General features: G+C 39.2%; 1 protein-coding gene and 1 pseudogene across 1 annotated transcript; one reads left to right on the top strand and one right to left on the bottom strand.

The window, feature by feature from the left end:
- The first annotated feature begins 3929 nt into the window (after positions 1-3929).
- Positions 3930-4882, top strand: LOC144649181 (adenosine receptor A3-like; annotated as a pseudogene).
- A 1646-nt stretch (positions 4883-6528) lies between these two features.
- LOC144660293 (neuronal acetylcholine receptor subunit alpha-3-like) lies at positions 6529-12508 on the bottom strand. Its single transcript, XM_078520903.1, has 5 exons — positions 12319-12508; positions 9448-9587; positions 9036-9080; positions 8739-8848; positions 6529-8164 (listed from the first exon to the last, which is right to left on the bottom strand). The coding sequence occupies exons 1-5, from the start codon at positions 12377-12379 to the stop codon at positions 7090-7092; spliced, it is 1431 nt and encodes a 476-aa protein (XP_078377029.1). The 5' UTR covers positions 12380-12508; the 3' UTR covers positions 6529-7089.
- Positions 12509-13697: the final 1189 nt, after the last annotated feature.

The following is a 13697-nucleotide window of genomic DNA, read 5'->3' on the forward strand; positions in this document are numbered from 1 at the left end:
CAAAAGTTGCGTCTGCTCGAAATATTTAATGTAAAGGCCTTTTAAAATATCATTATGGCAGATTTCCCTACCCTTTCATATACCTAAATTTGTGAAACCCCTACCCTTTTATATACCTGGAGCCTGAAAAAGGTACCCCTTTCGGGCGGAGCCTCCCCGCTGGCCTCCCCGTATAGGCCATTATAAGGAGTACCTCCCCCACTCCCCCCCGGGGACGTATGTAGTCCGTGCGCGTATGAAATTAATTTCCGAAAGCGCACAGGCTAAAAGGGCTGGTTATCATCCGGTTAACAGATGCAGAAGACTTGCAATTAAAGGTTGAGTCTCACAAGTCTGTAGAAATTAAAAGTAAAATTTGAACACATTTGTGTCGGCATAAAATTTATTTTAATATCGCCAGTTCATTCAGGTGTTCGCTCATGCGAAACGTTGTCTGACGTACATTCCTTCGAACTTTGGAACCGGCGGGGAAAAAGGCTTTGTGAATCGCGTTTCGTTACTTTACCCTCGGTCTGCATTTTACCCCTGGTCTGCAGTCTGCAGTCTGCATTTTACCCTCAGTCTGCATTTTACCCCCGGTCTGCAGTCTGCAGTCTGCAGTCCGGAGTCTGCGTTTTACACTGACCGTTTTGGGAGTGCACCACCGCGTGGATGCACCCTTATATTCACTCCAGGTGCAAAAGAATCGAACAAGAAAGTGCCATATGGAGAACTGAAAATGAAGACTTTTGGCCCTTTTGATAAAATGCCACCACGTAGATTAATCCTTATTTTCACTCTAGATCCATTTAAACCTGACAGTTAATTTGAAACTCTAAATGTAAAGTCTGTTTTTTGGGGGGAAAACGTCACCACGTTGATTAAGCTAACATGAAGATTTTTGGCCCTTGTGATTTCAAATGCCACCACTGGATTAAGCTTTAATTTCACTCCATATCCACCAAAAACTGCCAGTTTGAAACTTAAAATGTACATTCGAGGCCTTTTTGGAAAAGCCACCACGAAGATTCAGTCTTATGGTCTCCCGCGTGTAGTGTATTAGGACCCAGATCGTCACATTTGAGGCGAGTTACGCCTGACTGTTGTAGACGGAGAGTTGTGATGGCGGAATAAAAATTAGTCGTTTAATTTGTTTTAATCCGGTTCAATCCTCCTTTATTACTGACAAGCTTGGCACATAACATTAAGGCCCAACACAGTCAAATGATTTCCTCCAAACGGGACTCAAAATGAAGATTTTTGGCCCTTGTGATTTCAAATGCCACCACGTAGATTGAGCGTTTATCACACCAGATCCACCGAAAGCAGCCAGTTTGAAACTTAAAATGTACATTAGAGGCCTTTTTTGAAAATGACACAACGTGGATTCAGCCTTATGATCACTTTATGTTCAACAAAATAAAATGAGTTCCCCCACACAGGGAACTCGAAATTAAAATTTTTGGACTTTGTGATTTCAAATGCCACCACGTAGATTGAGCGCCACTCAAGATCCACCAAAAGCTGCCTGTTTGTAACTCAAAGTGTACATTCGGGGCCTATATTTGGGAAAATGTCACCACGTGGATTCAGCCTAAAGGTCACTCAGGTCTGAACCGAATCAAAAGAGTTTATCCGCACAGGGAACTCAAAATGAAGACTTTTGGCCCTTGTCGCTTCAAATGCCACCACGTGGACAAAGCCTTATTTTCACTTCAGATCCACCGAAAACTGCTAATTAAATTGTACATAGTCTTTCCATGTCTAAAAGAATCGAATAAGATAGTGCCAAATGGAAAACTGAAAATGAAGATTTTTGGCGCTTGTGATGAAACGCAACCACGTAGATAAAATCTTATTTTTACTCCTGCATTTTGGGTCTTTTGGGAAACGCCACTGCGTAAATTCAGCATAATGTTCACTTCAGATCCAAAAGAAACGAATAAGAAAGTACCACAAGGGAAACTGAAAAAAAAGATTGGCCCTTGTGATGATATACGACCACGTAGATGAAGACTTAGGCCCCGTCCACACTGACCCGGGTAAATTTACAAACGGATCTCTTTTTCTCCGGCTAGGCCAACCGTCCACACGGAACTGGTGTTTTCAGTCACCAAAGTGGGTATCGTTTTCAAATTTACCGGGGCTAATGTGGACGGAAAACATCCATTTAAACGAACGATGTTCGTTTTATTAACTACATGTTTTACATGAGATAACAACGTCAAGCTATGAATTTGTCTTCTCTACAAAAGTAGGAACGTTCAAACTAGATTTCGCGATGAACGAACTAACGATTAATATGCTGGATAAATGCAAGGATCATAGGAGACACACCCGCTATAAGAGAAATTGCACGCTCAGGTGAAATGCACGAGAAATTACCTTACTGTAACCAAATCCAGTTTATGAACATGTACTTAAAACAAGAACACCGGAACAGCAACCTATAACTAACCAATAAAAGCTAGCCGCAAAAACTAGCCACTTTTCACTAAAAAGTACAAGGTAAACTGCTTACGGAAGATAGCGTAGTGTGCGCGTGAAAAATTGCGACAGGCCCAAGTACTAATTTATAACTCATTGGTAAGGGAGTAGGAAAAATGTAACGGATCTTAAAAGCGATTCCATAGAAGTTGTCATTTAGGTATTTAAAAGGGCCTTACAAATTATCTCAAACAGGGCTACCGAACGGTTTATTCATCCAGGTATTTTAAGGACCCCCTTTCAGAGGTTTTTTTAAGTGAAGCAGTATTCCTATTAAGAAAACAAACAAGATGTCGGATAACGGGTGTCACATGTCCGTTGTCCGATTTCCGATGTAGCTTTAAGGTTCAAATTTCCTCCCTTTTCAAACGAACAATAGAGGACACTTTAAAAGGGTTTGCAAACAAAACATTAGGACATTAGTCAAATAAACGCTTCTTTTGATCTCTGAAGGCCAAAAAATCTACTTTCTGCTGTTGTGTAAACCTAAGAAAGTAGGACCTTAAAAGTCTCGATCAAACTTTTATTTCAGATTAAGTCCTTCTGCTATTACATGTAAAGGGATGCTTCCTCCCACATTTCACACCTTTCGGGCGCAAAATGAAAAAGCCAATTTATCCAGTTGCTTTTTGTAGAACTTATTTCGACTTTGGTGCACTGATGTGAAAAAAAAACAACAACTTCCATTTTACCCAGCGTAATTTGGCGACGGTGTTTTTCCCATGAAACCATCTTCAGTTTCTCCACCCCAGTTACCAACTCTCGTTATTAAGTTCTTAAATTTTGTACACATTTTGCTAAGTCTAGAAAAAAACATCAGAATATTTGACAGTTTCGCATACTTGTGCTCTGACGGTGAAATGCAACCAGGTGAAAAGATAAATTATCAAAGAAAAACAAACTCGCTTTTAAACTTCATACTGTGCATTAGGTCAAGCTATAAATTATTCAGAACTTAGTCAAATGCTTTTTCGCCTTTCAAACTTACTTTGTCAAATCTTCGTCCGATGTTATTGTGGCATTTTTCATTCAAAAATTCTAGTATGCGAGACAAGCAGTTAAAAATAATATAAAGACAGCAGTGTCTGGTAGTCAAATCATAAAGCTTCACTTTTGCAGATTTTTTTTAACACAGCGATATTCCGAAAATCCTATAATTTTTAGGGTCTTTTCAAGTTATTGGCAACCAGCTGATTACCGGCCATCATTGCTCCGTTCTGTCCTGTGATTGGGTTGTCTTCAATGTCAGGTTCACAGTTGCCGCACTGTAAGTCTAATACAACAAACACCGGTCTCCCACTGGTTAAGCACATATCACTAATTAAACATAACTGTAAAAAGCACAACCGGACGCTTTAACTTGCGTGTTAGCAGCGACAAAAAAGGAAGGAACTCGCTTCTTGAGGCCATTCACCAAGAGATCTTTTTATTTACCAGCAGCATAAGCTGACTGCTGGACAACTTGAATGGCGAACATTACTGGTGAAGGTGGAACTCAGGACACATTCAAGGTGGAACGATTACAGTCACTAAGCACATTACCAGCAGGCCTAACTGTATTTCTCGTAGCCCTGAACATTTTGCTCTCCCTCACCGCATCTCTGGGCAATACTCTGATCCTGATTGCTCTTCATAAAGTGACTTCGATTCATCCTCCGACGAAGACTTTTGTTTCGATGTTTGGCAGTCACCGATCTTTGCGTTGGACTTATTTCAGAACCATTCTATGCCATACAGCTAATTGGAGGGATAACAGAGATGAACAAGAATCTTTTTTACTACAGTGACCAAGTTAACAGCGCTTCAGGATATATTTTATGCGCAGTATCGATATTGACTTCAACAGCAATAAGTGTGGATAGACTTCTCGCGATCTCTTTAGGGACTGAGATACAGAAACGTTGTAACACTAAGACGAGTCAGTGCAATCGTAATTTGTGTTTGGTTACTCAGTGGTACCTTAGGAGGATGGAGATACAGTACATGGGGCCTTGAGAGTGCACGGACTGTTTTAATTGTTTTGATGCTACTTTGTCTTTCTGCATCAGTGTTCTCTTACATTGAGATCTATCTCTGTCTCCGCCATCATCAAATTCAGTTACAACCACACGTCCACCAGGGACAATCGGCAAACGAAGGAGAAACTCCACTGAATATAGCGCGATACAAGAGGACGGTTTCCAGCATAGCATGGGTGCAGTTGGCATTACTCGCTTGTTATCTTCCCTTTAGTGTAGTAGGTATGCTATTCACCTATGGACAAATAACTGGAAGTTTGTCCGCAATGTCGTATTTGCGTATCTCCATCTCCATTCTTTATTTTAACTCATCTCTCAACCCGATTCTTTATTGTTGGAAGATTGGAGAAGTCAGACAGGCAGTGAAGGACACAATTAAGCAGTTAAACTGCTGTTAATCGAACAGACCTGATCAGTGGAGCTTGTAAAACGCAATGAGTTACAGCTTAGTCTCAACGCGCCTATTTTGGCAAGCCCGAGCTTTCACAAGCAAACGTCCGTCTTTGTTTGAAAAATCGCCATACTATGTGTCAAATAGCAAAAAATGCCATGTATTTGACAGTTACTAAGTCCTTTTAACAGACAATTGCCACCAGCTGAAAATGACTAAGAATGACAAGCGAGCAACCAGAAGCTAATTCGCCTATAAAACTGTTGTAGGTGGCCAGCATCTAATTAGGAAATATTACAGGAAATGACACTCAAACGGTAGAAACGAAAACAAATATAACTTAATGTATAAACTATATCGGTTAGGAAATAAAAATGGAAAGTGTTTCCAAATCAACATTCTCATAGACTGCACAGCCCCGGAGAGGGGGAGCGGGGGGCAGGACGGAGGAGGGGGGGGGAGCCCCCCGCGGCTGCCGCGAAAGAGGCGGCGGGACAGCACATTCTCAATTTGGTTGACACCATACAGCACAGGTTCATATTCACCATTTATTGCTATTTCCCATAGTGACATTGAAATGCTACAAGCTCCTTCTATCAATATACTTTCCCCAGTTTCTTTCTTTCTCCTAGATGTTGGTCTTTTTTTTTTGTTTAATCCAATAGGATATGCTGCTTTGTACTTTTTCGGAGCTATAGGTCTCCAATCGGCTGGGCAACATTCTCTTGGAATAACTGTTGTTACAAAGTTGGCTGGGAATGGGGGCTGGGGTGTAGGGGGAAGGGGTTTGTGCCATAGTTATCAGCTTAAACGAGGAGGGGGGGAGAAAAGAAGTCATTTCAGCCTTTGTATGGGGAGGTTTAATGGGAGGCGCGGTGGCATACATACATACATACATACATATTTTATTATCTTTCCCCATGGGGGCCTTTCGAAGATAATATTCATAATATACTACTAAAATCAATAATTTTACATTCTAATAAAATTAAAATTAAAATTTAAATAATATAATAATAATAATAATAATAATAATAATAATAATAATAATAAATTATTTTAAATAATAACAAATTTAAAAATTTTTTATTTATTTTTTTTTTCATTTCTTTTTATAATTTTTTTTGGGCCAAATAAATAATAGGGAAAAAGGGTTAGCATAATGGTTAGTGCGCCAGACTTCGGATCGAGCGGTCCTGGTTCGAGGCCTGGCCGGGGTCATTGTGTTGTGTTCTTGGGAAAGACACTTAAGTCTCATAGTGCTTCTCTCTATGGCCACCCAGGTGTATAAATGGGCACCGGTGGCATAACGCTGGGGGGAACCCTGCGATGGACTAGCATCTCATCTCTTGAGGGGGAGTAGAAATATCCCTGGCCGCTTAATGCTTTAGAAACCGGGATAAGCTCCGACAAGTATGGACCACTTGGCTCGAGGCTTCCCCTTATGGGGAGGTTAAATTATTTCTAAGTCGTATTGTACTCATTTAGAACCTCTCCCTCCTGGTAATTATTACACAGACCTTAATGGCCCGTGGTTCCACTAAAGTTTTGAACATTTTTAGATACCCTTTCCATGGTGTATAACGGTGTAAACCATCGAAATATGTTGTCGATTTGTTAAATGTCACTGATAAGCAATAAATACGAAAAATTAACAACAAAGAAAATTTTATTATTAAAACTGTAAACTCCTATAATGTTATGTATTCTTCATCTGTACGGTATGAATATACTTTTGTGCGTAGATCCAAAATATGCGTTATAGCTAAGATACTGTTTGCGTTAATTGATCGCCCAGCATGACAGAAGACCCTTTTTAACTAAACCATTTGTTATAAAAATGTAAAAAATGAACTTCACTGCATCAACAGTGGACAATGCCCCCTTTGTAGTACTTTTAGATTCAAAATCCCTCGATTTCGTCAAAGTTTTGCGATGGTAGGGTTTTATTGCGCTTCATACGTATAAAACATTATAATCTCGTACCACAAGGACCTGCATGGTTTTACATTAGCTGTTTTGTTCGTTTTATAGTTCACAAAATTGGCTTACTGTACTGTCTCTCTTCGTGTTTGCAACCTTGCGTAAACAGCATAAAAAATAATACCACATATAAGTACTGCTCAATAGCTGCCATTAAAAATACATCTAGCTTTCATTTGAATAGTAACACTCCAGGGCTTCATACACAGTTTTGATTGAGTTATCCTTATCTTAGGAGGGGATCATAAAGTACATGACAACAGTCACTGTAATAACTACTATTGTGAAAACCCAGAAGAAGAATTTGTCAATGATTTGGGCAGCCGCCTGCCATTTCTTTTTCTTGTCTTCTTCGCTTTGATCAACTGTCAAGGAGTTCGCAACTGCATCGAGCTTTGCGATAACTTGATCCATTTTACGCTCCATTTGCGCGGGAAAAACGAACTCTTGTGGAGTACCATTCGGCGAGCGGCTCGTCGGACTTGAATTCCCACTTTCTGATATAGTGCGCCGCTGTACTGGAAAGTACGTTGGCCAGCGGTCTGCGACCACGCTCACTGGAGTGTACTTCCGTTTTGGCGGATCTTTTGGTGTTTTCTCCAATGCAGGCTTCGGCCCAAGGATCTTAGAAAGAACTTTAAAAACGATGAATTCAAAGGTTGTAGACATTTTTACCGACGTGTCATGATGGTAAACCCACAACACCAAGCAAGAAACAACCAGCGAGCAGCCCAGCAGAACCATTATGGCGGTGGAATATTTAGTCAACAACGGTGTGACTTCAGAAGTGGGTGGAATGTTCTCTGTAAAGATCAGTGTGTATACAGTCAAACCAAGGAGGATTGTTATGATCAGCGAAATTCTTTCACCGGCTTCGGGCGGCAGGAAGAACGCAAACACAGTCAGAATCGCGAGGGCAACACAAGGAAAGATCAAATTGTTTAGATAAAAGAGTACTCTTCTACGCAGGAAAAGAGAGTAAGTGATGTCTATGAACGGATCTGGACAACAACTGTACTCTACCACATTACGCACAGCCTCGGCTTTCACCAGGTCCCATTCGCCGCTTAAAATGTAGCCGGACAAATCCACTTCTTCTCGGGCTAGCATTAGGTTAAGAGAGGCGCTGGTGTAGGTCCACGAGCCAAACACCATGGTGCAGCGTTGCGTGTCGAAAGGAAAGTAAGTAATGTCGATTTTGCAGACGGTCTTAACCTCTGTCGGGGCGTACCACTGACATGAGCCATTGTAGTTAATGACGACTTTTGTGTTGAACTTGTACATCTCTCCACTATCGCTCTGAATACTGGGCGGTAAAAAAGATCGTGCAAAACATGTAAGAAAACAACATAATAGTCTAGTATCTATAGTAAATGGTTTGAACCCAGGAGTATCAGTAGGTCTTAAAGTATGATCGTCCGGGTTAGAGTAGTTCTAGTAGTAGCTAGTTCTCAGGTGAGAGTAGTTCTAGTCTAGTATATATTAATGAATGAAATACTTTATAATAGTGTCAAGGTATTTAGCTTTAAAAAACTAATTGGGGACACTATTTACATTAAAATCTACTAAGCTACGTAAAGTCTACAGCCCTCTGCATGCATCGCGAGACTCAAATGCCTGAAAAAAGCTCTCCGCACATATTTCTAGCTCATGGTTCCTGATTTATAAAATGTACAGTCCTCTGCACGCCTTGCATTGAGATCAAACGACTTTGCATGTATGGCATAGCTCTTATTATGCCACTAAGAGCAGCAGAAACTAATTGTCAATCAAGAGTGAAAGAAGTCTGAAGCAAAAGTTAATGTAAATCGAATCAGAAGAACATTCTATTGGGAAAAAGAAAGAAAGAGAAATTGGGATATAGGATGAAACATTTTTACCTGTTGTAAAGAACAATGTCAGGTTTCCAGACGAGCTTTGGATCAATGTTGATAAACCTTACGCCGCCATAATCAGCTGGCTTCCATCTCAAGAAAGGGTTTTCCCAAGACTAATACAGAAACAGAGGAGAGCAAACTGTTAAAAAGACCAGAAGGCAAACGATGAAGGTCATCATTAAAATTATCTCTGCTGCCATGAAAAGATATAATGAAAACAAAATAAAATAGCAAAATGTCTCTTTTTTTCTCTTGAGATAAATTCAAACAACGGAATATGGTTATCAAGCTCAATATTACCTGTCTGATCCAGACCTTGCTCGTCATAATTTGGCTTCGTCCGTTCTAAAAAAGCAGGCAACAAAGAGGTAACATTCACCTTAGAAACAATTGGTTGTTTAAGTAGTATAGTTCAAACAGTGATAGAGCTAACACACAAACACACAAACACACAAGAGAGAGAAAAACGTAGCAATGAGAACATTTTTAGATCAGTTATCACAAGGGATTAAATACAGACTCGAAACGTCAGGTCTGAAAGACTGACTGAAGATATAGAGCATCATACAGATTCGAAACGTTAGGTCTGAAAGACTGACTGAAGATATAGAGCATCGGAAATGCCATAACTTAGTGATCTTATGGACAAGCTTGCAGTATACACCAACCCAAAAAGTATTTCTCCCGAGAAAGCGTGCGCCGGTGTACATACCAGTTCAACCAGTTGGCTGAACATCATGTCAAAGTTGACAGGTATTGGTTGTTCCTTGTCGATGACCGGTCTAACTTCTTTGCTGTAGTTTGCAAATAGGTGTTTCATGAGGCGGTGCTCTGAATCAAGGTGTGGCTGACCTAAGGAAGTCAGCCTTATGATTAGAACAAAAAGCTCGCACAATGTGCTTATCTAATCATAGAGCAACACGTTCTTAATTCTTTGTTCACGTTCTGGGCCGGGTTGTTCGAAAGCTGATTAACACTAACCCAGGATTAAAAGTTGATCGAGGGTTCAATTTCTCTTGTATAAAAGTTTTTTAATTGCTTATGGTTTGTGGAGTTTGAGATTAGTCGACTCCAAAACTGGACGACAGAGAATATTAACAGAAAAACCTCACTGAACGTTGAAAAACTGATATCAAAATTCACGCTAATCCTGGATTAGCTTAATCGTGCTTTGAACAACCGGGCCCTGGTTAGTAGGGTTGGTTGGTTTGTTGGTTTATGATTTATGCATGTAACCTTTCCAGCATATGAAACTGCGAGGAATCAGTGCAAATGTCGCAAAGTAATGTCACAACTGACAAGACCCAACCTGAACGGCGTTGCAAGATGTCTGATCAAAATGTTTGGGTGGCTTGATCACGGTTTTCGAAGGGTTTTATGTTTGTACTTGTTACAAACATAAGAAATCCGCCCAGCTTTTAAAAAAATGTGAAAGTAAAGAATCTAACAACATTTGAATGCAAACAGACGCCTATTGTCATACTTCAAGTTGTACTGCTAAAAGAACAACACTCAAGTTTATTTTATAATATTCATAATTATCATTGCTTGGTGTCGCACTTTATAACTTCGCCGTGAATTCATGTGCCCTTTGCAATGCCATTTGCTTAGTAACTGACTCTTTTCAGCCTCGATTTCAGCCATAGCAGTTTTAAATTGTTTTATTTAATTAATCAGTGTTGGGGCTATGTGCATAGTTTAAACCACTTAGAAAGGGTATAAACAAAGAAGTGAAAAGGAAATAACATGATTTGTGAGGTTTGTTTTTTTGCCACGTATTCAAACAAGATTTTGAATTACATGTATGTTGTCCGTTGTTGTTTGCGGCTTTCTTATTCTCATAGCAAGCAGCATGAACGGAAAAATGTAGCATTTTTCGAAATTTTGGGCGTTCGTTAGCTGGCTTCCTGCTGATTCTTCCAAACAGCAGGCAAACATATTTTAATGACATTCATTCACCTCGTTTAACAAACATCTCTTTCTCATATAAACCGTACGTATGTGAATAAAACCAATATCTATCAGTCTAACGCTTACAATCCAGACTATTTCTGATGCCCATTCACACACGGAGAGAGAACTCTACCAACAATGAAGTAAAATTGTTTTTGTTGAAAACTTTTAAAACAATACAACAAAGTCAATTAACCCCTTGTTAAACTGCAAAGAACATTGAAGAATCCGGGAAGGTAATTTTTAGTTGCCTTTCTGTTTACGATGCTCAAAATGAGAAAACAGGAATTTTTTGCTATTAAAACTGAGAAAAAAGTGACCGTGTTTCAAGTGCTTGGGAATGTAAAAGATGTAAGGTTATAAACATGCGATGTTTAAAGCTGATTGTTGTTTAATCTATTCTTTATCTTTGTAGATCAACTTTTATTGTTAGTTGTTTATGATCTTTAGGGAAGTTTATGTTCATCTTTATCAAAAAAAAGTTGGGGAAAACAAATCTTGATTATGTGTAAGTTTATAAATCAGATTTTAATTTTTAATTTCGTGAAATAACTGTAAACTAGCAGTAAAGCTAAGCTTATTTCACGTTAATAAAGTATCGTATCGTATCGTATCGTAACCGTGGGCCAAATCAAACTTAAATAAAGGCGTTGCTTGAACGTTGCCAGGACGTGCTGTCTTTTCAAAATGTGCAGAATCAACGAAATCCGTGATACCATTTTACAGAGTTGTTTTTAGTGTAATTAGCAACACTCAACATGAAAAAAAATTGCATATGAATGCCATCTTCAATAACCGCTCAAGATGGGTTATCTGGTTCATATCTGTTTCGGTTAAAACTGTGGTTACACTTCAGCTGTGGTAACTTTTATTGAGTGTAGCGTTGGCTAAGAGTGAGATACATGTATAACTGATTCTTGAAACTACAAAATCTGCAGAATCTTACGACTGTGATTACATCAAGGGTAGTGACTGAATTGTTCGAGAGTTCTTTAGTTAAGACGAGGGTCCATAATCAATTGCCAGAGTCACATGGTAACAATAGCTGAGACGGGCGGCGCAGTCCTTTCGTGTTGTTTAGCAAGATAACAAGAAGAAAGTGGAATGTTCTAGCGTATATGCATACTGGCACCAGATCAGGCACAGTGAACAAAACACAGTTGAAAAACCAATAAGCAAAACGCGATTACAGTATTATGAATACTGAACATGGCATCCGCAGGGTTACATGTTCTGGCTTATTAACTCCGCAGGGTAGGAATAAAGCTTCATATACGTTTATATTTGCTATAACTTGTTAATAACCCGTCAAATAATGAGCATCTGTATGGCAATAATAATCAAAATAGCAAGCAATGCACCATATGGTGGTCGCAATTGAAGCAAACTGAGCGAGATCTACTAGAATTGTTGTCGTTGAGATACGGAATCGTTGTTTAGAGGCTAGTTTCAAGTATATTTCGCTGTCAAAGATGTGTTGCAAGCTAGCCAAAGTCAATTGGACTTAGCAGCAGATGCAGTCGAAGTTCAAAACAATCCTTCTAATTAACGAGCTCTGAATTGTAAACAATCTTAACGTAGAAAAATAGAAGTTTTTAAATCCAGGTCGACACAGGTGATATGCACTTACCTCGACAGATTGTGTAAAAGGCCACAATGTTAAAGACGAATATCAATCCACGATACATCATGACAGCTTCAAGGAACAGAACTTTCAAACGGTTAGCTTGCGTTTACAAAATAACCTCACTTTGGCATTAAAATGGCTTTGATTTCGAGTAATTGTTATTTTTAGCGCCCTAACAGCGGGTCTAAAATCGGCGTCGACCAATTAACAGTTTAGCATCAATGTCTTTGAGTCATTGATTCTGGCATTCTTTTGTTTGGCGCGTTCCTTCACGAACAAAAACCCTCTGGAAACCCTTTTGTGTTTTTGTTTCCCTCAACCACAATCTTTATTGATAAAACTTGAAAAAGCTTAAATAACAACTGAAGATTAATTAAATTATCCTGCATTCATTTTTTCCCTGCCGAGTTGAAGACAGTGTCACTCACGTCACGAGAACTGCTCGATCTAAAGGCACAAACAAATAACTGTTTTAACTATGCAGTGCAAATTTCATTTTGTCACAGCAAGTGAAAGGACTTTAATATAAGTAGACAAAACAAAGTATCGTCTTCAATTATGAGATTGACAAACATGCTGTCAATTATTCGACGGCACAGTTTTTGATCTAAACCTATTTATGCAACATATGAGCCAAGTGAACTAGCGATGCACAACATTTCTGTTGTCCGGCAAAACATATTCTAATCCTCTATACAGTAGTTTAGGAAAGTCTTAAACATTTTTTTACAGCTAGTCCAATCAAGCTGACAACAATTTTTTTAGTAAAACCCTGTCGTTCATTTATCAATGAGGCGAGGTGCATATGACGTCAGAATTGTTTGTCATGACAATGTCAAACATGGTTAATTGCTCCCTATTTTGAACTTTCGAGGCTAATAATAACTTTAGAACAACTCGATAAAATTTCTCAGTTTGACATATTTTCGTCAAATGACAAAGTGAACACTATGAACTTTTATAAAAATCCGTCTCTGGTTCAGAGACACCCTTTAATGTTAATTCTGAAAAGGTGAAAGTAGGAGCCCACATTGATGGGCTCCAGACAGTAATTTAAGACAGTGCCCCAGTTGATCGTTTTCTTTATTCTCATTACCTGTTTGGTTAGTAATGTGTTATTACTTTTAGAAGAAATTGGAATTTGATCGGTTCCCTTCGCTAATGTCCTCTAATCAAATACTGAGAGATTCGGTTGGCAATAATAAGTGCGCTGGCCTCTTCATCTAGAGTACCGTTATGATCTGGTATCAGGTCAAGCCCTCCCTGTTGCCCTCTTCTTTTGTTTTTTAGCAGCACATTTTTTTGCCACAGCACTTTTGCCATACCCCAACCATAATAATTGACTAAAGGCTCCGGGGATTGGATTTTTAGAACCCTTAGTC

This window comes from Oculina patagonica, chromosome 1, assembly GCF_052425735.1.
Source record: "Oculina patagonica isolate OP01 chromosome 1, crgOcupat, whole genome shotgun sequence".
NCBI lineage: Eukaryota > Metazoa > Cnidaria > Anthozoa > Scleractinia > Oculinidae > Oculina > Oculina patagonica.

Bases quoted from the DNA above. Each gene is read 5' to 3' on its own strand.
- LOC144660293 (XM_078520903.1), bottom strand. From the start codon at position 12,379: ATGATGTATCGTGGATTGATATTCGTCTTTAACATTGTGGCCTTTTAC. The intron at 8,849-9,035 runs GTAATATTGAGC...TTTCTGTATTAG, and splicing joins GCAAGGTCTGGATCAGACAG to TCTTGGGAAAACCCTTTCTT. The intron at 8,165-8,738 runs GTAAAAATGTTT...TTTACCGCCCAG, and splicing joins GACATTGTTCTTTACAACAG to TATTCAGAGCGATAGTGGAG.